The sequence below is a fragment of the Balaenoptera borealis genome (genome assembly GCF_965194805.1).
Source record: "Balaenoptera borealis genome assembly, chromosome: 12".
NCBI classification, from domain to species: Eukaryota; Metazoa; Chordata; class Mammalia; order Artiodactyla; family Balaenopteridae; genus Balaenoptera; species Balaenoptera borealis.
This window is the reverse complement of record NC_138869.1, coordinates 86,921,981-86,949,412: the sequence shown is the minus strand read 5'-3', so window position 1 is coordinate 86,949,412 and position 27,432 is coordinate 86,921,981. Positions and strand designations below refer to the sequence as shown.

The following is a 27,432-nucleotide window of genomic DNA, read 5'->3' as shown; positions in this document are numbered from 1 at the left end:
CTCACTTTCAGTCTGTATGTGTTCCTAGGTCTGAAGTGGGTCTCTTGTAGACAGCACGTATAGGGGTCTTGTTTTTGTATCCATTCAGTGAGGCTGTGTCTTTTGGTTGGAGCATTTAATCCATTCACATTTAAGGTAATTATCGATATGTATGTTCCTATTACCATTTTCTGAATTGTTTTGGGTTTGTTTTTGTAGGTCCTTTTCTTCTCTTGTGTTTCCCACTTAGAGAAGTTCCTTTAACATTTGTTGTAGAGCTGGTTTGGTGGTGCTGAATTCTCTTAGCTTTTGCTTGTCTGTAAACCTTTTGATTTCTCCATCAAATCTGAATGAGATCCTTGCCCGGTAGAGTAATCCTGGTTGTAGGTTCTTCCCTTTCATCACTTTAAATATATCATGCCACTCCCTTCTGGTTTGTAGTGAATAGTGATCTTCACTATCATTATTATGAATTCTTTTTCTGGAAGGTTGCCTACCTCCACTTCATTTAGTTATTTTTATGGGGTTTTATCTTGGTCCTTCATCTGGTACATAGTCCTCTGACTTTTCATTTTGTCTATTTTTCTGTGAATGTGGTTTTCATTCCACAGGCTGCAGAATTGTAGTTCTTCTTGCTTCTGCTGTCTGCCCTCTGGTGGATGAGCCTATCTAAGAGGCTTATGCAAGCTTCCTGATGGGAGGGACTGGTGGTGGGTAGAGCTGGGTGTTGAGCTCTGGTGGGCAGAGCTGGGTGGTGAGCTCTGATGGGCAGAGCACAGTAAAACTTTAATCCACTTCTCTGCTGATGAGTGGGGCTGGGTTCCCTCCCTGTTGGTTGTTTGGACTGAGGTGACCCAGCACTGGAGCCTACCCAGCTCTTTGGTGGGGCTAATGGCAGACTCTGGGAGGGCTCAAGCCAAGGAGTACTTCCCAGAACTTCTGCTACCAGTGTCCTTGTCCCCATGGTGAGCCACAGCCACCCCCCACCTCTGCAGGAGACCCTCCAACACTAGCAGGTAGGTCTGGTTCAGTCTCCTATGGGGTCACTGCTCCTTCCCCTGGGTCCTGATGCACACACTACTTTGTGTGTGCCCTCCAAGAGTGGAGTCTCTGTTTCCCCCAGTCCTGGCAAAGTCCTACAATCAAATCCCACTAAGCCTCAAAGTCTGATTCTCTAGGAATTCCCCCTCCCATTGCTGGACCCCCAGGTTGGGAAGCCTGACATGGGGCTCAGAACCTTCACTCCAGTGGGTGGACTTTTTTGGTATAAGTGTTCTCCATTTTGTGAGTCACCCACCCAGCGGTTATGGGATTTGATTTTATTGTGATTGCGCCCCTCCGACTGTCTCATTGCGACTTCTCCTTTGTCTTTGGATGTGGGGTATCTTTTTTGGTGAGTTCCAGTGTCTCCCTGTCGATGATTGTTCAGCAGTTAGTTGTGATTCTGGTGCTCTCGCAATAGGGAGTGAGTGCACGTCCTTCTACTCTGCCATCTTGAACCAGTCTCCTCTGTCCCTTTTATCATTGAAATTAGTAATGTTGGCAAAAAAAAAAAAAAAAACCAGATTGCATTCTAATATTTATCATGATAGAAAAATAAACACTACATTTCAAGGGAAATGAAGTTTGAAGGCTACTACATTTTCTCCCACAGCTCTCAGGGCCTTTCTAATATCCTTATTCCTCAAAGTGTAAATTATGGGATTTAGCATGGGGGTGACAACACTGTACAGTACTGAGATCAGCTGGTCTTTTGCCAATGAGTAAGATGAGATGGGTCGTACATATGTGAAGATGGAGCTGCCATAGTAGAGAAGGACAATGACCAGGTGAGATGCACAGGTAGAAAAGGCCTTTTGTTTACCCTCTGAGGAGTGGATCCTCAAGATGGTAGAGACAATGTAGAGATAGGAAAGGATGATACCCAGAAAAGGAGCCCATCCAATGAAGACCCCAATGAATAGTAACACCAACTCATTGATGGAAGTGTCCCCACAAGACAAAATCAGCAAAGGGGGGATGTCACAGAAGAAATAATTAATCTTGTTGTTACCACAGAAGGGCAGGTGGAATGTCAGTACTGTGTGCACCAGTGAGTTGAGGAAACCACCAGTCCAGCACGAGGCTGCTAACTGGCTATACAGGACCTTGTTCATAATAACTGAATACCTTAAAGGTTTGCAGATTGCAATGTAACGATCATATGCCATTGCTGCCAGCAAAAGACACTCTACTCCCACAAAGAAAAGGAATGCAAAAAGTTGAGCCACACAGCCCCCATAGGAAATGCTTTTCTTCTTTGATAGGAGATGAACCATCATTTGGGGGACATTAGTGGTGGTAGAGCAGATATCCAGAAAAGCCAAATTCCTCAGGAAAAAATACATGGGGGTATAGAGTCGTGTATCAGCCAATGTTACCAAAATAATGAAAATATTTCCTCCCAGGGTACAAAGGTAAATCATAAGAAATATGGTAAAGAGTAAAAATTGCAAATCATTTAGGTCAGAGAATCCTAAGATGATAAATTCAGACAGAGTGTGGTTTTCTCCTTCCATGACGTGCTCTCTTGGGAATCGAGAAAGAAGCAGTAAAAACTGCAGTATTCATGTGCTACAACAGCAATAATCTACAAAACAGAAAAATATAGATTCATAGATAAAATAATCATCAGGAAAAACACTTAAATTTAGAATCCATGACAAATTACAGTGGTGTACTACAACCATCACATAAACCACCCCCCATATTTAAACATTTCCTATGGGAAACATCTCTTACAGAACATTAGCAACACCTTTCCAGGAAAAAAGTAACTATTTTAAAAGTCTACATGTAGCATAAGGGCTATTTATGTAGATGGGTGGTGGCAAGCCCCTTTCCTAACACCTCATTGTGTCTTAGAGAAGGTTGGTGAATATCCATCATATAATTTGTGTAAGAGTTATTTGAGTCTCTCCTTGTGATGCCTCCTTGTCTTCCTTACACACCTGGAGACTGCTTTTTATAGTTTTAATATAAATTATATTTTAAGAAAATAAAGGTGGAATAGAAAATGCAAAAAACAAGATGTTACCAGAATATGATACCATGTACTTTGATAAAAGTTTTTTAAATAAATGATAGTTGACACTAGCTAGCATGTCCTGGAACAGACTCTTACAACCCACGGCTCTAAGACTTAAAGATGAGAATGCTATCAATGAAATTGGTTATTGAAACCACTCCCCAGTGCTTAGAACACTTAAGAATAGAAAAACAGACATCTTTTATGTCCCAGGTTTGGTGAATAAAACATGTCAAAAACTTTGTCTCATTTTAGCTTCAAACAGCCTTCTGCAGCCTATATTCTTCCTGTTATCTAGAATGGAAAGTAAGTTTCATCTTGAATGCCAATTCTGATCAAAGTGTAGCAGATACTCAGAACAGTATTTATAGGATTATGTAAGGATGTCTTGGACTCAGGAAAAAAAAAAAAAACAAACCAGGAGTACAGAGATCAGTAGAAATTTATACTATGGGTCAGGTAGAGAATGGAACGCATAGGTACCCTATATTTCCCAGCATCATACATCATGATACTATTTTGCATTCAGAGCAGGTAATTTTAAAGTCAAACTTCTCTCTCTTTAACTGGTATGGTCACCAACAGCTGCCTTGGACTCTGAACAATGATTATGTAGTTAATAAATTTTTGCCTTTTGAATAATCTTCACTAGTTCTTAACTATAAATTTTCTGACTACTTCAAAGCATCTGTGTTTTTATAAAGAATATGGGCCCTACTCAGATCAAATAGTCTGAGTCACCATCCCACCATAATCATCTCCATCAAAAGTATTTATTAACTTCCCAGCTAGACTAATACAAGCTATTGATAGCAAAAAAAAAAAAAAAAAGAAAGATGAATTTGGCCTGACACAATCTCATTGCTGAATAAGCACCTCAATTATTATCATGAAAATGGGTAAACAGGTACATCTGTTGTATATAAATACCACATTCATCTACTGCTGATGGCTTTCCTACATTTCCTAAATCACCAGGATACTTAGAACTCCTGCAGTCTAATTCTCAGATTGTAGACTGTTTGGGGATGTAGGAGTTTCTTAATTAAATCTATAGGTAGAAGATAGTATCATTTCTAAATAAAGGTTTTCCACTTTTCTTTTATAGAAAGTGGCCACGGTTCACGTTTACTTTATATTCTATTTCAAAATTTTGTATATTTTTTCTGATCATAAAAGTAGAATATGTTGATTGTAGAGTGCTTGTAAAATAAAGAAAATTATAAAGAAATAAACTAAAAATCAGGACTTCCCTGGCGGTCCAGTGGTTAAGACTCTGCGCTTCCAGTGCAGGGGGCTCAGGTTTGATCCCTGGTAGGGAAACTAAGATCCCACATGCCGTGCAGTGCAGCCAAAAAATAAAGCAAAAAACAAACAAAAAATCCCCAAAAATCAAAACAAACAAAAAATAAGATGACAACTCATTAAAAAAAAGAAAAGAAATAAACTAAAAATCATCCTTAATCCCAATGAGTGCTAATTTTTTCATATATTGTGCCAATAATTTTCCTATTTATATATATTCGAACTAGAAATAAGCTTATATATAATTTTGCATCTAGCACCATACTATGATATTCCTCCTGTCATTCCAGTCATTGAAACTTTTCTACAATATGGTCTTTAACGGCTGTATTCAAGTCCATCACATGGATGCACCAGGCATTTTTTTTTTTTCGCTATTATAAATTACAATAATGAATATTCAGTTACATAAATATTTCTGCATACCTTTTATTGTTTCATAAAAGCACATTCCCAGAAAGTATAAATGAATATAAATATATTTACATCTTTGTTATATTTTACCAAGTTACCATTTTTTAATATTATATTCTGAATGGGAGAAGTTACCATAAAGTAGGCAACCTTAGACTATCAGAGAAAACATGATATAAATGAGAGAACACGTCTCACAACAAGAGAGTCAGAATACCTGGGTCCCCTCCTCAGTTCTACTACCCACTAGCTGTTTGAACATGGGAAGGTCATTTAAATTTTCTGGTTCTCTATTGATTCATATGTAAAATTATAGGAACTCTCTGTCTCTAAAATTCCAGAAAAATATTTATATTTTATGACATAAAAATAACAGTTTTAGTTTGACTAATCATCCATTCTGATTGCTTAGAGTGATGAAGAAATAAAAATTTTTTTAATCAATTTCTCATCAATGGTTTTGGCAATGTCATATCACAATTAATGACCTCAGTAAATTAAGTGCACTAACTATGATCATAGCATATTACAACTCAGAGAGTAAATTTGAAATAAAGCACTGAGTAAAATAAATAATGCTTGGGACAGCATTGGCTTTAATGAGACAAAAGCCCATTTATCTTTCCCACTTCTATCTTTCTCCAGATCCGTGAAAAGTTTGAATTACTCTGACTCAGATGTTTAAGATAGAGGTCAGAATTTATAAACATTCCCATACATAATGAAGAATAATTTAAACTTGGATCTCTTGGACATAGGATAAAATTTTGTATACATTATATACTTAAAATTGTCAAAATAAAAAATAGTAAAAAAAAAAAAAAAACTAGGTAGGAAAACAACATAGTATCTAAGACAATAACTGGTAATTCAAAGCCAAATAAATTTTATTTGGCTTTTTATTTGAATTATTTAGTGCTTTTTTTTTTCCCTAGGTTGGCCAAACTGTTTCCAAGACACTTTCTAGAAATATGTTTCAGTTTAAGGCTGAAAGAACAAAATCATAGGAAATATTAATGAAATTGAGATTAAGACTGAGAGTCTTATTTTTAAAAGTTATGGGATTAAATGCATGGAATCAATACAAATCATTTTATTTCTATTTAACTTCGTGGAAGCCATGACATTTGAGTGTCATGAAAAATAAGCTTTCCATGAAGAAAATCCCTCATGAGTTAGTCTATCGGGGGCAGTACTTGGCTGAATTCCATCTCAGTGGAGAACTGAATGGAAGACAGAGAAATAGGAATCCCAGAAGTTCGGTCCTAGAGCTAAGGAAAAATATAAACTGGCTTTCAGAATTCCTATCAATATTAAAGTGAGGGATTCAATCTGAATTCATCCACAAAACGAACTTTCCTGTGCATCTAACAGCTTTGTCTGGTAATATAAATAAGAAACTCTTGTTTTGAAAATTTTGCATTTTTGGAGAGTGGTTTGGTGTTATTTGAGTAATACGGGTGTTTTCATAGACTGTCCAGTTTAATAAGCAAAGGAAAAACTCTACAGTAGAGTACTTCCATTAATTAATGAATTCTCTAGAACTGATAACACAGTATGTATTGATTGAAAAATCATAAAGAAGGCAGAAATCTTGAACGATCCTGCTTTCTAAGCTTTCATCTGCTGTACCACCACTATCCCTCTTCTCTCCCACACTGAAGTCGAAGTCAGTGCTAACCGTGGCTGATTATACAATCAGTGAGCATTACTGAATCTAAGGCACGGTGCTCAGTGCTGAAAATTCAGTGGGGTATCTTGGACCATCTCTCATGGAATATACAGAATGGAGACTCTGTAACTCCAATTGGGAAGGAGCCTTTAAAAGTCATCAGGTCCAGGGACTTCCCTGGTGGCACAGTGGTTAAAAATCTGCCTGCCAATGCAGGAGACAAGGCTTCGAGCCCTGGTCCGGGAAGATCCCACCTGCTGCGGAACAACTAAGCCTGTGCACCACAACTATTGAGCCTGCGCTCTAGAGCCCACGAGCCACAACTACTGAGCCCGTGCACCACAACTACTGAAGCCCGCATGCCTAGACCACATGCTCAGCAACAAGAGAAGCCACTGCAATGAGAAGCCCGTGCACCGCAACGAAGAGCAGCCCCCGCTCGCCACAACTAGAGAAAGCGCGTGCGCAGCAACGAAGACCCAATGCAGCCAATAAATAAATTAATTAATTAAATTAAAAGCTATTAAATAAATAAATAAATAAATAAAAGTCATCAGGTCCAGCCACTGAAATACCCTGTACAGATGTTTTGCTAGGTGATAATCCAGCCTAAGATTGAATACCGAATTGACGGGAGATGTAAAATCTGTAATGGGAGCCTATTCCATCTTTAGAGAAATCCAAGTATTAGAAAAATTTTTGGTCACTCTGCTTTATAACTGGAAGGATGGTTAAGTTCACCTACTAGCTGTGTGAACACAAGAATTCAGCTTTTCCACCCATTTACTAGCTGTGTGACCACTAACAAGTTATAACATTCTCCCTCCCTAAATGAAAATAACAATATCTTTCTCATTAGAGAATTGTGAGCATTAAATGAGGTAATGCAATTAGTACTTAACCTAGTGTGTAGTACATAAAAATAACAAGATATGGTAGATATTATTATTGTTATTTCACATATTTGGTTTTAGGTCTGCCCCTGAAACCACAGGTAAAGTTTTCTCTCTCTTCTACGTGAAAGACTTACTATATGAAACTTTGACTCTGGACTAAACAAATCTATTTCATTTCTTTGTTTCTCATATAATATGGATTTGATAACAGTCATTTATGTCAAATCATGCCAATATGTTTTATCATCCAGTAGGACTTTTCACTTTTCACTGTCATGGACTGAAAGACTTGTCTCTTATTGAAAGAATTCAAAATATTGGCAGAACAGGTGAATCAAACATTTTGGAAAGCCAAACACCTTTCCTGTAGCTAAAAAATTACATGCTGAAGGAAGGTACACAGTTTACATATACTTGAGCTGCCCCACATACCCAGAGACAGGATGGGCATCTTACTGCCTCCCTTAAATAGAGCTCCATGAGATCTTTAATTTCCTTTCTTCCTAACTATTCCCTACTGTTTTTCAAAGAGTATGTTGAAGAAAAACCATAAATCTAAGCACTCAGCAGACATAGAGAATGGACTTGAGGACACGGGGAGGGGGAAGGGTAAGCTGGGATGAAGTGAGAGAGTGGTATGGACATATATACACTACCAAATGTAAAATAGATAGCTAGTGGGAAGCAGCTGCATAGCACAGGGATATCAGCTCGGTGCTTTGTGACCACCTAGAGGGGTGGGATAGGGAGGATGGGAGTGAGACGCAAGAGGGAGGGGATATGGGGATATATGTATATGTATAGCTAATTCACCTTGTTATACAGCAGAAACTAACATACCATTGTAAAGCAATTATACTCCAACAAAGATGTTAAAAAAAAAAAAAAGAAGTGGGGGAGGTGGGGAAAAGGAGGAGGAAGAGGAAGAGGAGAACAAGAACAAGAAAAAAATACTTGCCTGTAGTAGAAAAGAGAACATAAGAGTAGATGTTAAAATTCAAATTCCCAGAGCCTGGTATGAGGTTGCTTTTATGGACTCTTAGAGTGACAGACTCATTGTCCCTGGAGTTTCTATACTGTTAGAAACACTTAATGAGAGCCCAGGCATCCCTAATTAAGTGCCAATGTTCTGAGCATTAGAGAAGCAGGACATGCTGCTTTAGGGAGTTGAAATAAAGTCTCAGGTAAACTGTAATCCTTCATGGTGACTTCATAAGAGCTCTCCCCAAAAGAGACTGACTTGGGAGACTTTTAAGCCTTTAGACATTCCTATTTCAATCATGTTTATTTGCTACCACCATCCAACTGCCAATGAAAACAAATTGAGGTCCCCATAAGTTTTGAAAATTTCCAGGGTCACACAGAATGAAGACTCCTCACTTTCACTCAGGTATCTGGCCTAATCTCACCTCCAAATCAGAAGTATCTTCTTCACTTTAGCTGGTAAATACTCATCCGTCTTTGCATGAATACAGATCATGAAGAACAAAATTTCAGGTTAAGAAATTATGGCTTATCTTCTAAGTAATTGGGAATCAGTTAAGAGTTGAAATGAAAAGAGTGATGTGGGGAAAAAAACAGTATTATAGAAAATTAATCCAAGGACTCTATGCAGGGTTTTCTTGAAAATAAATTCTGGAGGTAAAGAAAAGTCACTTGGAAGTTAATGCAATGATGTAGTCGTGAAGCTAAGAAAGCTTGACTGTGAGGGGAAAGTGATGATATTGAAAAAGGGAAGAAAAGGATAAAAATCAAACTCATTGCATTGTGAAGGAAAAAAATAGATTAGTTTTGTGGTCATGTTTATTTTCTAGTCAAAGGAGAAAGAAAAACTAAAAAGAGCTGAAGGTTAAATCTTGGGTGAAGTTTGGAGAATGGTAATGCCATTGACTTAAAAAGGCATTTAGAGAGCAAGCTTACTGTGGCAAAGAAATGAATTTTAAATGAGTCAGGTTTTGTGGTACTATCAGGGCACTGAGATTAAATGAAAAATGTATATAAGACATGAGTACAGTGATTGTCACAAAAAGACTGCTTGACAAAGGTTAGCTCTATTATTAATATTATTTTTCAAGCAGAAATCTCCAAAGAATATTTGAATATATTAAACTTATTCTCAAGAGTTAGGTATTAACACATTCATGTCATTTCGAATGAAGGTACTATTTGATTCACAGACCCTCAGAATGGGAGAAAATATTTGCAAATGAAGCAACTGACAAGGGATTAAGCTCCAAAATATACAAACAGCTCATGCAGCTCAATATCAGAAAAACAAACAACCCACCCAATCAAAAAATGGGTGGAAGACCTCAATAGACATTTCTCCAAAGAAGACATACAGATGGCCAAGAAACACATGGAAAGATGCTCAACATCACTAATTATTAGAGAAATGTGAACCAAAACTGCAATGAGGTATAACCTCAAACTGGTCAGAATGGCCATCATCAAAAAATCTACAAACAATAAATGCTGGAGAGGGTGTGGAGAAAAGAGAACCCTACTACACTGTTGGTGGGAATGTAAATAGGTACAGCCACTATGGAGGTTCCTTAAAAAACTAAAAATAGAGCTACCATATGACCCAGCAATTCCACTCCTGGGCATATATCTGGAGAAAACCATAATTCGAAGGGATACATGGACCCCAATATTCATTGCAGCACTACTTACAATAGTCAGAACATGGAAGCAACCTAAATGTCCATCAACAGAAGAATGGGTAAAGAAGATGTGGTACATATATACAATGGAATATTACTCAGCCATAAAAAGACCAAAATAATGTCTTTTGCAGCAACATGGATGGACCTAGAAATTGCCATTCTGAGTGAAGTAAGTCAGAAAGAAAAAGACAACTAGCGTATAATATCGCTTATACGTGGAATCTAGATAAATGGTTCAGATGAACTTATTTGCAAAGTAGAAATAGAGTCACAAATGTAGAAAACAAACTTATGGTTACCAAGGGGGGAAGCGGGGTGGGAAGAAGTGGGAGATTGGGACTGACATATATACACTACTATATATAAAATAGATAACTAATGAGAACCTGCTGTATAGCACAAGAAACTCTACTCAGTGCTCTGTGATGACCTAAAGGGAAAGGAAATCTAAAAGAGAGGATATACGTACATGTATAACTGATTCACTTTGCTGTACAGCAGAAACTAACACAACATTGTGAAGCAACTATACTCCAATTAAAAAAATAGTTTATTCACGGAACTAAAGAAGTCTACATAGCATGAAACAAAAAAGCAAAGAGCCAAAGATGAAATTTTTGTTGACACCAAAATTTAGGGCATGAGAAAGAGAAATAAAGACAATTAAAACTTACAGGTTAGGACAAAAGCCATATAGGCAACAAAATTTACTTACAGGTAACACACTTATCCAGGAAACGAATGTACTCCTACTTTCACACTCCATGTCTGTAACTGGCAAATAACAATTAACCACAAAACAACACATTTAATTTAAAGAGGAAACTAGAAACTTTAAATTTATCTGAGAAAAACAGGTAATTTTCAGCATACAGTACTTGCATCTTATCCTTAGTTCAATTTGTTGTTAAAATGGCAGCTGTATCAGGTAATAGTCAGGATAAGTCTCCGGTGTAACAGACCCAAATAAAAAATAACTTTAAAAAAGATAATGGAGAACAGTATGGAGATTCCTTAAAAAACTAAAAATAGAACTACCGTACGACCCAGCAATCTCACTACTGGGCATAAACCCTGAGAAAGCCATAATTCAAAAAGAGTCATGTACCGCAATGTTCATTGCAGCACTATTTACAATAGCCAGGACATGGAAGCAGCCTAAGTGTCCATCAACTGATGAATGGATAAAGAAGATATGGCACATATATACAATGGAATATTACTCAGCCATAAAATGAAATGAAATTGAGTTATTTGTAGTGAGGTGGATGGACCTAGAGTCTGTCATACAGAGTGAAGTAAGTCAGAAGGAGAAGAACAAATACCGTATGCTAACACATATATATGGAATCTAAAAAAAAAAAAAGATTCTGAAGAACCTAGGGGCAGGACAGGAATAAAGACGCAGATGTAGAGAATGGACTTGAGGACATGGGGAGGGGGAAGGGTAAGCTGGGACGAAGTGAGAGAGTGGCATGGACATATATACACTACCAAATGCAAAACCGATAGCTAGTGGGAAGCAGCTGCATAGCACAGGGAGATCAGCTCGGTGCTTTGTGACCACCTAGAGGGGTGGGACAGGGAGGGTGGGAGGGAGATGAAAGAGGGGAGATATGGGGATGTATGTATATGTATAGCTGCTTCACTTTGTTATAATGCAGAAACTAACACACCATTGTAAAGCAATTATTCTCCAATAAAGATGTTAAAAAAAGTAATTAAGGAACAAAAATATTACAAAATAAACTTTAGAATGTAATTGTTAAAAAAATAAGATAGAAGTGTATTTTTCTTTAACGAGATTCTGGAGATAGGAGTCTACAGTGAGTTTGGCAGCCTGTTCTGCTTCACAAAGCTATTGGGCATCTGTGCCCTTTCCAGCAATTAATTCCACTCTTCACACAGCATGTTCTTTATCTTCATGGTCCAAGATGGCACTCGAGCTCCAGTGGGATGGAAAAGGAGGCAAAGAAAATGGAAGAGGAAAAGAGCAAATCCTGTAATGAAATATTTATAAGTACAGTCTGGACCTGGTTTTAAAGTGATGGCTAAAAACTCTCACCTCAGCCACTTTGCTTACAGAGCTCCCACTCTCCACAACGACACATCCTGCAACCACCTCCTTTATGGGGTCTCACACTCCAGGGGCCACTAGGCTTACTCCCAATCACCTGTTTGGACCAGGTACCAAACAACCCGGGACAGGCTCTATACCCCACAGCGTACGTATATTTTCTCCCATTCCTTAGGTTGCCTTTTTATTTTGCTGATTGTTTCCTTTGCTCTATAAAAGGGGATTGTTTTCTTAATTTATTTTTCAGGTAGTTTGTTATTATCTATAAATGCAACTGATTTTTATATGTTGATATTATATCCTGCAAGTTTCCTGAATTTGTTTATTGGTTTTAACAGTTTTTCAGTGGAGCCTTTAGAGTTTTCTATATAGAAGATCACGTCATCTATAAATAGAGAAACTTAACTTCTTCCTTTCTGGTTAGGTTGCCTTTTATTTCTTTTACTTGCTTAATTCTTCTGGCTAGGACTTCCAGTACTATGTTGAGTAGAAGTGGTGAGAGTGGGCCCCCTTGTCCTGTCCTTGGTCTTGGGGGAAGAGCTTTCAAGTTTATCCTCGGTGTAGGCTGCATGTACCCTCCTGTTGTGGTTGGGCCATGATTGCTGTGGGTGCCCTGGAGGGCAAGGCTGGCCCTGGCCCAGCTGGCTCAGAGGTTTGACCACACCTACTGTGAATGTGCTAATGTGTGGGGCTGTTCCCTGGCATGAGTGGCTGCAAGTTGGGCTTACCATTTGCAGGCTTACTAGTGTGCGGGGCTAGCCTAACAGAGCAGGAACTGCTTTGGAGGGGTACCAGTGCCGGCTGAGGTGGCTCACTGTGGTGAAGGAGCGTGAGAGCTTCTTTGGAGGGGCCAGCTGGGATGGGTGGATCGGGTTGGGTGCTTACTCAGAAGAATTCTGGAGCAGAGCACACGGTGTTAGTTAGATTGATGAACAGTGACAGAAATATTGCCTGCCAGCACTGGGCCATTTAGGTGGAAAGAGTGAAAAACAGGAAATTCCTTGGCGTCCAGTGTTTAGGACTCCGGGCTTCCACTGCAGGGGGCACAGAGTTGATCACTGGTCAGGGAACGAAGACCCTGCAAGCCACGGGGCATGGCCAAAAAAAAAAAAAAAAGAGTGAAAAACATTGGTGCCCACCAGTACTCTGTCCCCAGAGAAAGTTCCACTGGATCTTTGTCCCTCTGGCTCATGCCTTAAAATTAATCAGTGAATCTCCTTCTTGTATGTCCTAGGAACTTTTCAAGCTGCTGCCTCTGTGCTGAAACCCAGAATGGGTGAGTTTGTATGTGAGCCTTTCAAGGGTGGAGTCTTGGTTTCCCACAGTCCTCCAGCTCTCCTGGACATAAGATCCTTTGGTTTTCAAAGCTAGACATTATGGGGGTTTGTCTTCCCAGTGCCTTTCCCCTGGGCTGGGGAGCACGACATGGGGCTTGGACCCCTCGTTCATCATGGGGGACCTCTGAGGTTGTGGTATCCCTCCTAGTTGTCGGTTACCACACCAGGGTGTGGTTTCTGACAAGACCGCATCTCTGCGCCTCCTATACATCTCGATGTGGCCTTTTTTTTATATTCTTAGTTGTAGAAAATCTGTTCTGCTAGTCTTTAGGTTGTTTTCAGAGATAGCTGTTCTACATGTAATTGTAGTTTTGGTGTGTCCGTGGGAGGAGGTGAGCTCAGAATCTTCCTACTCCACCATCTTAACCTGGAACCAAGAATGGGTAATATTTTAAAACATTACAGTTGTCTCTAAAACTAGAGAGCCTCACGTTGAATCCTAGATTCACAATTTATTGCTATAAACTTGGAAATTTGCTTAAATCCTTGGAGCCTTGGTTATCTTGTGCTATATGATTTTAGTACCTCCTTCATTGGGCTTTTGTAGGAATTAAATAATCTGATACATGTAAAGAACTCAGAACAATAACTTACACACAATGAGCACACAATAGTGTTATCTTTGTATAATATTTGCAACATTAAATAACAAGGAACTCCTGCAAAGCAACAAAAATGAAAAATTAATAGAAAGATGGACAAAGGATATGGCACTGACAACAATTGTTAGTTGTACTACCTCACAACTACCTGTTGAGGTAGTACATGTGCCTGACTCACAATGGGCACTCAGTAAAAGTTAGGTCCATTCCCCTTTCCCGTTCATTATCTGCCGTGTATTATCAGAGAGGTAGGGTCACAGGTGCCTCTGTCATTTCCAGTGTTGTGGGGTGTGCAGGAGCTGCCATTTTGGGTGGGGGCCCAAGTCATGGGTGCCTCCACAGCTGGAGGGATGGGGTCACAGACCCCGCTGCTTCTGCCCGTTTACTTTGGCTCTGAGTGCCACTGTGGTTGGGAGGTCAGAGTCACGTGCACCACCTGCTACTACTGGGCTCTCTGGGGCTTTGTGATCAGCTGCTGTGGCCAGTGGGGTAGGGGAGTGCTGGGATTGTAAGCACCACCTCTGCTATTCCTCAGTTTGGCCTCCTTTATGTGTTCCATCCACCCTCCTTTAGATGTACAGATGTGTGGGATTCTCTGACATCCTGGTGTGTTGGGCAGAGGCACCTTTGTTGAGTTGTGGATGTTTTACTGGTTATAGATTGACGGGGAGAAATCAAAGGAGCACCTCACCCTGACATGTTGCTTTATGTGACTCCCATTCGTTAACTCTTGTTACCAATTTTCTTTTCACCATCTACACCAGAGTATTCTCCAAGATAATTTCCAAGATGAGAAAGTGAATATATACTTCTGTCCTAGGAAATGAAAGGACACTGAATAGCAACCAAAATCCTATTGCTGTCCATGGTTCTGAAACTCAGACAAAAACAGTAAAGAAAGAAAATAGGAAGAATGAAAAAAACCAAATAGGAATTCCCCAAGCCTACCTCATCATGTTGTATGTGTGAACATTCTGTTTCTTCTTACAGTTCTTTTCAGCACCCAGGAGACATTCTCCCTCAGGATTTTTTTTTGTCTAGAGATATGTGACCCATAAAAAGGCAGGCAAATTTTCAGAAAGAGAGGAGAAGACTTTTGAAAACAAAGAGCTTATCCTGAAATCCCAATATGAACTATCCTTTCAAATATTTTTCTACTGTTTATAATCACTAAGAGTGTCAACCTTAAAAGCCTTCTTACCTATGAATCTGAACACTCAATCAGGTAAGAGAATAAAATAGAAGACAGGCTGGGAAGTTGACCATAGTTTCTGTTAGTGAGTGATCTGTCTGCTTGCTAGTATTAAAATTAAATACCCAGTATTTAAAGTTGATTTCCTGTCTTATGATAGACTCTTTATTGTGTCTGTGGATTATGAAAGCACTTTACTTCCACAGTTGTATTGTCACGTCACATTCCTCATTCAGCATGCTTGTTTCTCTAGATATTCTTCAGATTGAATCTTTAATGGCTAGATACTGACACCACAGTGAAAGAAATCATTTAGTACAGAGGAATCTAACTGCTAATTTTCTTTAAAAGTTAGGAAAAGTTGTGTGTGTTTTGTTTTGTTTTGCTTATCCCCAAATGAATTTTTATAATATTGTTCTGTGGGTCAGAAAACCAAAATGATATTTGGCATATCATTTTTACTTTAAACCATGGTGATAAAATCATTTAAATACACAAAATATACATGGCTATCAAAAAAAAAAAAGCTACTCTGAGTTGCTTGAAACAGCCCTTTATGGATGTGTAGTAGAGATTAGATAATTTTCTCAAATTTTCTTTCAGGTATAAAGTCTAGAATCCCTCAAAGTGTTTCCCAGTTCATTCTCTTTTTTACTCTAGTCACATCAGATCATTTTTTCTTCTGCCCTCAGTGATTTCTCAAAACTGAACTATTTCCCTGTTATAGGACACTCTCCAATATCTGCATGTCTATTCAAATTTCCTTACCGTTCTTATTTTTCTCTCAGTGCCTCTCACATTTATAAGTTTCCCACACACCCTTGTTTCTTCCCTCCTAATATGCAAGAGCCAATTCATTGCATCTGTAAATAAAAAGAACAATAAAAATAACAAAGAGGAAGCTATTTCATTAGTTGTGTCTGCTTTTGTCAGGGTACCTGAAGAAAAATAAAAGCCATGTACTTTGCAAATAATGGAGGAAAAGAGATTCAAAAGGTTTCCTGCCTTTCAGTAAATAGTGCAAATATCAAACTTCATTATAACTAACTTACTTACAATTCCTCAAGAGTTTTAGCAGTCACTGAAGAAAAGACTATTATTTCAATCCTGTGAATGAAATGAAAATTAATGCATTCCTTTAGTAGAAAACAAGAATTTTATTTGATAGAAAAGTCAAAAGAGAAAACACAATTTTCAAATGAGAGAAAATGGAAATTTGTGACCATTTTGGAGAGAGCTGATATAAAGCAGACAGACTTGTGGTGTCATAAAAGATAACCTGATGGCCAGTGACACATTGTTGGAACTAGAAGTAAAGAAGGTGAATTTCACTTGGGGTCGAATATTTCTTAATATTTGAAGAGCAAGTTTATGGAGGCAAAATTAAAAAAAAAAAACACTTCAGAAAACAGATCATAAGAAAAGACAAGATTTTAAGGGGGTTGAAGCCATACATATTTCAAAGAGAGGACAGTATAAGGTTAAATAAGGAAGTGGTGAGCTCATCTGAGAAAGAATTTTTCTTATCCAGGGATTTGGCAATTTGGGAAATGAAAAAGAGTCCCAGGGCAACTAGAGAGTAGAAGCACAATAACATTTGTCATCAAAGTAGTATTTTAAGGATCCTGTTTTGAGAAAATATAAGGCTCAGATCATAGGAAAAAACTAAGCTCATCATCACATATAGCAGTAATAAAATTTCAAATATATCTCTGGGTAATATCTGATTAATGTGGTCTTATTTCTTACCCCAGTAAGGCTTTATGACATTTCCAAGGGTGGGGGTCAGAAAGGGATCAGTATAAGAACACCACTAGCTCCATTAACAGTCTAAGATGAGGAAAAGCTATTACTATTATTTTAAAGAGCATTTTGGTTTAAAAAAAAAAACTTTATTGTTGTAATGAGTTTATCCCTGTCTATTTTTCTAAAGTTAAAATCCTTAAGATGGCTTGTTAGGTCTAGAGATAGCAGTGTGGTGGACTACTTAAAAAGTTGCCTCCTGTTAGAGTTAACTTAGAAAGATGAAAGGAAAGTTTTACCAGAATGTAGAAGTTCACAGCCAGAGAACATAGGAGGCTGCAATGTCTTCTAAATTACTGGGAGAAAGAAAAACATTAATGACTAATCTGGTAAAGAAAAAAGTGATTGACTTATGGTCCATAAGAGACAGGTAGCCTTAATATTTTAACTTTCTAATGGCCTAAATACAGCACCACCTCTGAGATTGGGATTGTAGAGAACAGCAGCTCTATTCCTTAAAACATTTTTTTTTTTCTTCTTTTTCCTTAAAACATTTTTGTCTCGGCAAGAAATTCTGGGCTGGAAGGACTGGTTCTCATTAAAGATAGTGTTCCACATATTATTTTGTCTTTTTTTTAAAGTGATGCTGAACCAAACTTCAATCACTGAATTTCTTCTCCTGTGAATGATAGACATCCAGGAACTGCAGCCTTTTCTCTTTGTTGTTTTTCTTACAATTTACTTCGTCAGTGTGGTTGGGAATGGAGCCATCCTGATGATTGTCATCTCTGATCCAAGACTCCATTCTCCTATGTATTTCTTTCTGGGAAACCTGTCATGTCTAGATATCTGCTACTCCATGGTGACACTGCCAAAGATGCTGGAGAACTTCCTCTCTACACACAAAGCAATTTCTTTCTTGGGATGCATAATCCAGCTTCAATTCTTCCACTTCCTGGGCAGCACAGAGGCCATGTTGTTGCCCATGATGGCCTTTGACCGCTTTGTGGCTATCTGCAAACCACTTCGTTACACTCTTATTATGAATCATCAGGTCTGTACCCAGATGGTTATCACTATCTGGATCATTGGTTTTTTCCATGCCCTGCTGCACTCAATAATGACCTCTCGCTTAAACCTCTGTGGATCCAATTATATCCATCATTTCTTCTGTGATGTTAAGCCATTGCTGAAGTTGGCCTGTGGGAACATTGAGCTCAACCAGTGGCTGCTCAGTACTGTCACGGGGACCGTTGCCATGGGCCCATTCTTTCTAACACTTCTCTCCTATTTCTACATTATTTTCTATCTTTTCTTCAAGACGCATTCTTGCAGCATGTTTCATAAAGCACTGTCCACTTGTGCCTCCCACTTCATGGTAGTTGTTCTTTTCTATGCTCCTGTTGTTTTCACTTATATTCATCCTGCCTCAGGTAGCTCCATGGACCAGGACTGGATCATTGCCATTATGTACAGTGTGGTCACTCCTGTACTAAATCCACTGATCTATACTTTGAGGAACAAGGCAGTAAAGGGGGCCTTGAGGAGGGTGATCAGAAGGAGGCTCTGACCTGAAGAAATCTAGAGAACTCTTCTGAGGCATAACTAAAAAGGCAATGAGAAAGTTGAGATGTGAAATTATACTGCGTCTCAAATTGTTCACTATTTGTAAAACAGAGGGAACAGTATAAAGGAAAAATAAATGGGAAAGTCCAGTCTAGATGTGTTAAACAATGCATTCTTAGGTAATATAAGGGAAACTTGAACAAATAGGACACTCTCCATGGAATCTTAATGTTGAATTTGTTTGGGGGATATCAGTTGATGAAACTGATTTGTTATGTATTCTTTTGTGTTCTTGAAAAATCAGATATACAAATTTGCCTCAATTACCTATACATTGTGTAGTTGGATAGTATTTAGGCCTTTATCTGTGTGTTCCCTGTAAGTTAACATATTATAATGTGAACAATAAAATTATTATGCTGTTATATATTAAGGATTTGAATTTAGGGCCATGGTTACTCAACTGGAAAAGTAAATGTTAACTCACATATGAGTTAAAGAAAATTTTTAAGTAGTATGTCATGATTTCTTTTTCTCCAAGCAGGGAAGCAAGTAAGTAATTAAAACAAGTAATGAAGGGCTTCCCTGGTGGCACAGCGGTTGAGAATCTGCCTGCCAATGCAGGGGACACGGGTTCGAGCCCTGGGCTGGGAAGATCCCACATGCTGCGGAGCAACTAGGCCTGTGAGCCACAATTACTGAGCCTGCGCGTCTGGAGCTTGTGCTCCGCAACAAGAGAGGCCACGACAGTGAGAGGCCCGCGCACCGCGATGAAGAGTGGCCCTTGCTTGCCGCAACTAGAGAAAGCCCTCGCACAGAAACGAACACCCAACACAGCCAAAAATAAATATAAATAAATAAAAAATTTAAAAAAAACAAGTAATGATTTGAGTACTAATGAACAGAGATAAAGTCACCAGTGTTTTATCTAAAGAGTTTTGTGAACTCTGACTCCTAAGAGGTTTTATAAGTCAATAAAATCTTTGGACAAACTGTCAAAGGTTACTGTAAAATATTGCTAGAAGTGGAGGCAGCTTGAAAAAAGTCTCAGGAATACCTTTCCAGCTCATCAGTAGGTTATTTTCCCCTCAATGTTTGGTCATGGAAAAGTGAGTTTCAAAACTCTTCCTTTTTATTTATTTTGTTTTTTGATTTCTATACTTACTTTCACAGATTGTAATGTGGCATAATATGAAGAATTTATCAAAATTTTGTCTTGTTTTCCTTACCTGTCGCCAAACTTATACTAAGTGAAAGCTATTAAATATTAATTGCTAAAGTATTTTTGGAGCTAATAGACAAGAATTACTATTTTCCTCACTTTCTAAGTTCCTAGAAGTGCTGCTGGACCTAAAACAACAGTGGGTGCCAGCATTTACAACTATTTAGAGATACAGAATTCCCCAGCATTCCAGTGGTTAGGACTCCGCACTTTCACTGCCGAGGGCCCAGGTTCAATCCTTGGTTGGTGAACTAAGATCCTATAAGCCGGGCAGTGCAGCCAATAAATAAATAAATAAATAAACTAGAGATACAGACAGATAAAACTATAAAAGGATATTTTGAGCTCATGGATGGACTGTTCAAATTTTTTACATTCCCTTTTGCAAACCCAAAGAATTTGGCTCTAACCTTACTCACATGCTTCTTCTATCTTCCAACTCTACCTTCTTTGGTCCCTCAATTCCAGTTTTGTTTAGAAAAGAATGTGTGTGTGGAGAAGGCATCTTCTACCCTGAACTATCTCAGACCAGAATTTCTGTTGATCAGAATTTTTTATATAATCCAACCTACATGGAGGCTGTAAACTATAGAGGATCCCATGGGCTTTGGTTACCTATTGCTGCATAACACACCATCACCCAAACACAGAAGGTTAAACACTTATTTAATTAAACTGCATTATTCTGTGGTTCAGAAATTGGGAAGAACACAACAGGGAAGCGTTGACTCTGTTTAATAATGTTTCAGGTCTCAACTGAGATGACTTTATCAATAGAGGTATGAAAATAATTTGATAAACTTCAATATATTTTTATGACTAAAGTTCTCTTAACAATAAAAGTAAAAGGACACATATAAAATGTTGTGGCTGTATGTCAGTCTCTTCAAGCTATTCTTACTTAAGGAGACAGGGCAGTGACTAGAAAGAAGTTGTGAGTTTTAAGAAATCTTTCTTTTTTATTTAAAGTCATTATTTACTTTGTTTATTTATTTATTTATTTATTTTTGGCTGTGTTGAGTCTTTGTTTCTGTGCTAGGGCTTTCTCTAGTTGTGGCAAGCGGGGGCCACTCTTCATTGCGGTGCGCGGGCCTCTCACTATCGCGGCCTCTCTTGTTGCGGAGCACAGGCTCCAGACGCGCAGACTCAGTAGTTGTGGCTCACGGGCCTAGTTGCTCCGTGGCATGTGGGATCTTCCCAGACCAGGGCTCGAACCCGTGTCCCCTGCATTGGCAGGCAGATTCTCAACCACTGCACCACCAGGGAAGCCCAAGAAATCTTTCTAATTTTACTTCCAAATCAATGTTAGGCTTCTGCTTAGTTGTTGATTTTATTTTTTTTAATAAATTTATTTATTTTTATTTTTGGCTGTGTTGGGTTTTCGTTGTTGCATGAGGGCTTTCTCTAGTTGTGGCCAGCGGGGGCTACTCTTTGTTGTGGTGCCCAGGCTCATTGCGGTGGCTTCTCTTGTTGCAGCACGTGGGCTCAGCTGCTGTGGCTCACAGGCTTAGTTGCTCCGCGGCATGTGGGATCTACCTGGACCAGGGCTCAAACCCATGTCCTCTGCATTAGTGGGCGGATTCTTAACCACTGCACCACAAGGGAAGCCCCTTAGTTGTTGATTTTATTCCTCAACTCTAGCTATAGGAAATTTTCTCAATGGAAAATTCCTCCAGGATTTTCACCAACGAGTAACTCTGGGAACTGAGTCTCCAAGGCCAAAAAGATTTCTTCTGCAGCCAAACTCTTTCTGGTCCGAAGAGAGATGAAGATTGATAATGCTCATCTCCTAAACTGCATTATCTTTACCTGGTCTCATCAGTGTATTCCAAGGCCCTGGATTCTTTTGTTCTGTTCCATCTACCCACCAATAACATTGGATAGAATGGATATTTCTAAGGTCATCATTTATGGAGTATAGATTAAGGAACCCAGAGATAAATATTGAAAATGTCATTTGGCAAATGGAGAAATGAGATCAGTTTTAAGTGGACTATAGAGAGTTCAAGTTCTGCACTTGGTGGACTATATAATCTTGAAAGTCTATTTGATTTGTGAATCTGTTTCCAAAGCCGTATGCCAGCTGTAAGAAAATATCTCAAATGGTAAAACTGCTACTGTAGAAATGTCTAGTTGGAGGTTAAATATACAAGTCTAAAGTTAAGAAAATAAGTTGAAATTGAAGGTATAATTTAAGAGTTATCTGTTTATAGATATATATAAGGCACAGAACTGGAAGGTAGAGAAGAGGAGAGGTACAATAATGAATAATAAGGAGGAAGAGCAGTAACCAGCCAAGGAGACTGAACAGGAGTCTGCACTGGAAACCCAGGAGAGCATGGTGGGTATCCTGAAAGCAAGATTTTTTTTAAAAGTGTTTGAGGTAAGAAAAGAAGGATCAACTGTGTTAAGTCTTATTGAGAGGTCAAGTAACTTAAGGACTGAGAATTGAACTTAGACATTGACAAGAGGGAATTCAGTGGAATGAAAAGAGCAAAAGCTTGATTGAAGTGGGTTCAAGAGAGGAGTCAAGGCAAAAGTCAAGGTTCGATCCCTGGTCGGGGAACTAAAATCCGCCATGCCACGTGGTATGGCCAAAAAAAAAAAAAAAGAGCTAGAAAGTCACCAATAGATCTGAGCTTAGAAGGATGAGCAAGAGCTGACTGAGAGCGAAGAGAATGAACGTGGTGCATATAAGGGAATGCAGTGCAGCCAGTGTTTCTGGGGAGCAGATGATGAGTGGACTGTGGTGCAAGATGAAGCTGGTGAGACACCTTGAGGTCAAAACCAGAGGAGCTGGGACTTCTCTGGTGGCACAGTTGTTAAGAATCCACCTGCCAATGCAGGGTACACGGGTTTGAGCCCTGGTCCGGGAAGATTTCACATGCTGCGGAGCAAGTAAGCCCGTATGCCACAACTACTGAGCCTGCGCTCTAGAGCCCGCGAGCCACAATTACTGAGCCTGCAAGCCACAACTACTAAAGCCCGCGTGCCTAGAGCCAGGGCTCCACAAAAAGAGAAGCGACCACAATGAGAAGACCGCACACCGCAACAAAGAGCAGCCCCGCTCGCTGCAACTAGAGAAAGCCCGCACGCAGCAACGAAGACCCAACACAGCCATAAATAAATAAATAAATAAAAATTTAAAAACAAACAAAAAACAAATGAGCTTTGTAAGACATGGCAGGGTATTTTTCATAATAACGATGGTTTTCTAGACACCCATTTTTAAAAAAATTTTATTGAAGTATAGTTGATTTACAATGTGTTAATTTCTGCTGTACAGCATAATGACTCAGTTTTGCATATATTCTTTTTCCTATTCTTTTCATTATGGTTTATCACAGGATATTGAATAAGTTCCCTGTGCTATACAGTAGGATTTTTCTCTTTATCCATCCTATATATAATAGTTTGCTTTGCTAATCCTAAACTCTCAGTACTTCCCTCCCCCATCCCCTCTCCCTTCTCCTCCCTTTCCCCCTCCTCCTTGGCAACTGAAAGTCTCTTCTTTTTTTTTTTTTTTTGCAGGATCATAGTTCCCTAACCAGGGATTGAACCCAGGCCACAGCAGTGAAAGCACCGAGCCCTAACTAATGGACCACCAGGGAACTCCCACAAGTTTGTTCTCTATCTCTGTGAGTCTGTTTCTGTTTCATAGATGTATTCACTTGTGTTATATTTTTAGATTCCACATATAAGTGATATCGTATGGTATTTGTCTTTATCTTTCTGACTTACTTCACTTAGTATGATAATCTCTAGGTCCATCCATGTTGCTACAAATAGCATCATTTCATTTTTTAATGGCTGAGTAATATTCCATTGTATATACATATACCACATCTTCTTTATCCATTCATCTGTTGATGGACATTTAGGTTGTTTCTATGTCTTGGCTATTGTAAATAGTGCTGCTATGAACATATGGGTGCATGTATCTTTTCAAATCATAGTTTTGTCTGAGTATATGCCCAGAAGTGGAATTGCTAGATCATATGGCAACTCTATTTTTAGTTTATTGAGGAACCTCTGTACTGTTTTCCATAGTGGCTGCACCAATTTACATTCTCACCAGCAATGTAGGAGGGTTGCCTTTTCTCCACACCCTCTCCAGCATTTATTGTTTACAGTTTTTTTTGATGATGGTCATTCTGACCAGTGTGAGGTGATACCTCACTGTAGTTTTGATTTGCATTTCTCTAATAATTAGTGTTGCTGAGCATTTTTTCATGTGCTTTTTGGCCATCTCTATGTCTTCTTTGGAGAAATGTCTATTTAGATCTTCTGCCTATTTTTCCATTGGGTTATTTGTTTTTTGGATTTTGAGCTGCATGAGCTGTTTGTATATACTCAAAATGGATTAAAAACCTAAATGTAAGGTCAGATACTATAAAACTCTTAGAGGAAAACATAGGCAGAACACTCTCTGACATAAATCACAGCAAGATCTTTTTTGATCCACCTCCTAGAGAAATGAAAATAAAAACAAACAAACAAAAAAACAAATGGGATCTAATTAAACTTAAAAGCTTTTGCACAACAAAGAAAACCACAAACAAAACAAAAAGACAACACTCAGAATGGGAGAAAATATTTGCAAATGAAACAACCGTCAAGGGATTACTCTCTAAAATATGGAGACCCATTTTTAAACAAAGAAGTGACATGATGAGATTTTCTTTTTTTGAAAAGATAATGCTGACTACAGTATGGAGAATGTATTGGATGGGGCAAGATCCATGTTAAAACAGTTAGGAGGATAACCGTTCTCCAGTCAATCAACAATACCCTGAACTAGAATAGTGACTGTGTAGGTGGGTAGGAGCATATACTGGACCCCTGGTATATGCCAAGCACTAAGCTAAGTACTGAGATGCAGCCTCTGCTTTGAAAGACTGGTAGTCTTATGAAGAAAACAGATTCACAAACAAGTAGTTAAACCATCAATCATACAAAGTTTAATTAAGAAAACTCCTTTACACTTTAATAACTCCAGGAAGTCTCTGTTGTTTCTCATTCTCTTACCTTTATGCCTCCTTACTTTGACCATCTTTTATGAGGTCCAACTCTTGTCCTCATTGCTATTTTAGTTTTTTATCCATTCCTCATATTGGTGTCATATGGAAAACCCATTGCCAATAGACAGGATCCAAGGTTCTATCTACCTGTAGCTAACAGTGAGTGAATCCTCCTCATGCTGACTCTTTTCTTGTAGCACATCAAGATGGCAGAATGAACTGTGGCAAGAACTCTGACTTTGTCCTCTCAGGGCTGTCCAGTGACCCAGACAAACAACAGCTCCTCTTTGGTCTCTTCCTGGCCCTCTACTTGCTGAGTCTCTTAGGCAACTTGCTACTTCTGCTGACTATTGGTGCTGACATCCACCTCCACACCCCCATGTACTTCTTCCTTAGCCAGCTCTCCCTGGTGGACCTCTGCTTCACTACCAAAACAGCCCCCAAAATGCTGGAGGCTTTGTGGACCAGCAATGGATTGATCTCTTTTTCTGAGTGGGTGGCCCAATTATATATCTTTCCACTTTTTGCTGATATGGACAGCCTGCTTTTGACTGCCATGGCTATTGACCACTATGCTGCCATCTGCCATCCTCTACACTATCCACTCCTAATGACTCCTTGCAGATGTGGACTGTTGGTGGGTGTGTCATGGAGAGTGGACCACTCAGACTCTTTCATTCAAAGCTTGTCGCTAACCTGACTGTCATTCTATACTAATCTAGAGATTCCCCACTTTTTTTGTGATTTCAGCCCACTCTTACGGCTTTCCTGCTCTGATACCCACCTCAATGAGTAACTATTGATGGTTCTGACAGGACTTTTAGGAATCAGCCCTCTCCTCTGCATCATAAGTTCTTATGCCCATATTTTCCTTGCTGTAGCTAGGGTCCCATCAGCACAGGGTAAAAAGAAAGCCCTGGCCACATGCAGCTCGCACCTCTCCATGTTCATTCTCTTCTACAGCACAGTCTTTGCCACCTACCGGAAGTCCCAACTTCTCACATCTCTGGGGAGCTGGTTGCTGCTGTCATGTATACCCTGGTAACTCCGACTCTCAACCCCTTTATTTATAGTCTGAGAAATAAGGATGTGAAGAGTTCACTGAAAAGGGTTCTGGGTATGGAGAGTTCTTGGGATTAGGGATAACCCCCATAAACAAGCATTTGGGAAAAATCTCTCTCCACTTCACCACCACATTTACAAAGTGCACCAATTAACATCAAGATTTTCACAGAGCATTACATAATCTACTGGAAAGAAAACTCCTGAAATAGAAATCAGGAGAACTAGGTTCATTCAAGGTCTCTCCTTGCCCTCCATGTATAGGGGCCAGTTTTGAATTTCACCTGGGGAATTCCCAAGGTTGTGAATCAACACATGGGCAATCCCACTGACCTAAGAAAGCAGAAATCAGAATTTGGGAAACCTGGGGCACCTGAAGCAACTGAAAGTTGTAGGATAGGCATAAGAGAAGAGAGATCTGTGCAGAGGACACCCCAAAATTACATTTGGGGGCAGATGTTGTAGCTGTGACTGATTTCCAGGTTGTACATGTGAATGGAAAGACCCTTTGAGAAAGATGCTTCTACAGAATTGAAATAAAATAAACACTAGAAGAAGAGCAGGGCTTGGGGAAGAGCAGTACCAGGAAAGTGTGCTGTTCTGGCCCTGCTAAACGGGGGACAGCCTGTTAACACCTCATTAATATCCTTGTTATCAACCTACCACTCTTAAAGTCTAAGCGTTAAGAGTAAAAACCACATCTTTGAGTAAGGTCTACTCTAGACCTGGCCAAACACAGGCTAAAGCCAAAGCCCTGACTGTGCCCACCAGGAAGAGAGAATTTGGAAGCTGAGTCATGTCACACAAGAGAGTGACACCTTGGGCTTTCCACAAATCCATACTACCAAAGCATAAAACCAAGCCTACTCAAGTTCAAGATGATCCTCCGTGACTTGAAATGTCTGCTAGAACAAAAACTAATCTTCTGAAGAAGAAGATGACAGAATCCAGAGTTTCCACAGTGATCTGTATTCAGACAAGTAATTATTAGTCATACAAATACATGGGAAAATCTTATCAATATTCAAAAGAAAAGGAAGCCAATAAAAACTGAACTTGATGTGGCCCAGATGTAGGAATCCACAAAGATTGTACAACAGCTACAAATAAATTCAAAACATGAAAACAAAATATGTTCAAAGAATTAAATCACTTGAGCATTAATTATCAACTTTTATCAATGGAAGCTAAAAATATTAGGTGAAAGACTGATGGAGAACTGAATAATACATGGATCAGATGGATGCCACTTATGGTCAAACAAAAGTGGTGGCAGTGATGGGTGGCATCACTAAAAATGGGACAACCAAACATTATGTGCCTCATGATATAATGCAGTAGAAATTGCAGCAACTTTGTGTTATTCTGCTAAAAAGCTAACCAAGATCCAATTAAGCTTCTATCTCAGTATCAGTTTTGTAGTGTAAGTGCCTGATAATTACCTTTTTTAATTGTGATGCAAGTGCCTGACATTAAGCTTTTGATTGCCAGGGCATCTATTTCAAACACATTCATCTCAAATAAAGATATAGTCAACTACACAACTAGATAAAGAGCCAGGCCACCCCACCCATGAAGTTCCCCTTTTAGAAAACTCTGGGTGACCTC

At 39.1% G+C, this 27,432-nt stretch overlaps 2 protein-coding genes and 1 pseudogene across 4 annotated transcripts in view; 2 read left to right on the top strand and 1 right to left on the bottom strand.

Moving 5' to 3' along the window:
- Positions 1-25,910, top strand: part of LOC309607885 (olfactory receptor 1M1-like) — a 144,340-nt pseudogene extending 118,430 nt beyond the window's left edge. The window contains exon 2 of the transcript XR_014249678.1: positions 23,273-25,910. The product of XR_014249678.1 is annotated as an olfactory receptor 1M1-like (transcript). The remainder of the gene's footprint in view (positions 1-23,272) is intronic.
- Positions 1,546-14,735, bottom strand: LOC309607881 (olfactory receptor 5V1-like). 2 transcript variants are annotated; one of them, XM_082347020.1, is made up of 2 exons: positions 14,710-14,735; positions 1,546-2,608 (listed from the first exon to the last, which is right to left on the bottom strand). In XM_082347020.1, exon 2 carries the CDS (start codon positions 2,535-2,537, stop codon positions 1,590-1,592), a length of 948 nt encoding a protein of 315 aa, XP_082203146.1. In that variant the 5' UTR covers positions 2,538-2,608; positions 14,710-14,735; the 3' UTR covers positions 1,546-1,589. The 2 variants fall into 2 exon arrangements, with proteins under 2 accessions (XP_082203146.1, XP_082203145.1); XM_082347019.1 differs by lacking the exon at positions 14,710-14,735 and adding an exon at positions 8,292-11,488.
- On the top strand, positions 17,473-19,392 carry OR12D2 (olfactory receptor family 12 subfamily D member 2). The gene has a single exon (XM_082347024.1). The coding sequence runs from the start codon at positions 17,639-17,641 to the stop codon at positions 18,521-18,523; it is 885 nt and encodes a 294-aa protein (XP_082203150.1). The 5' UTR covers positions 17,473-17,638; the 3' UTR covers positions 18,524-19,392.
- Positions 25,911-27,432: the final 1,522 nt, after the last annotated feature.

Coding starts and splice junctions, on each gene's coding strand:
- OR12D2 (XM_082347024.1), top strand. CDS start 17,639: ATGATAGACATCCAGGAACTGCAGCCTTTTCTCTTTGTTGTTTTTCTT.
- LOC309607881 (XM_082347020.1), bottom strand. CDS start 2,537: ATGGAAGGAGAAAACCACACTCTGTCTGAATTTATCATCTTAGGATTC.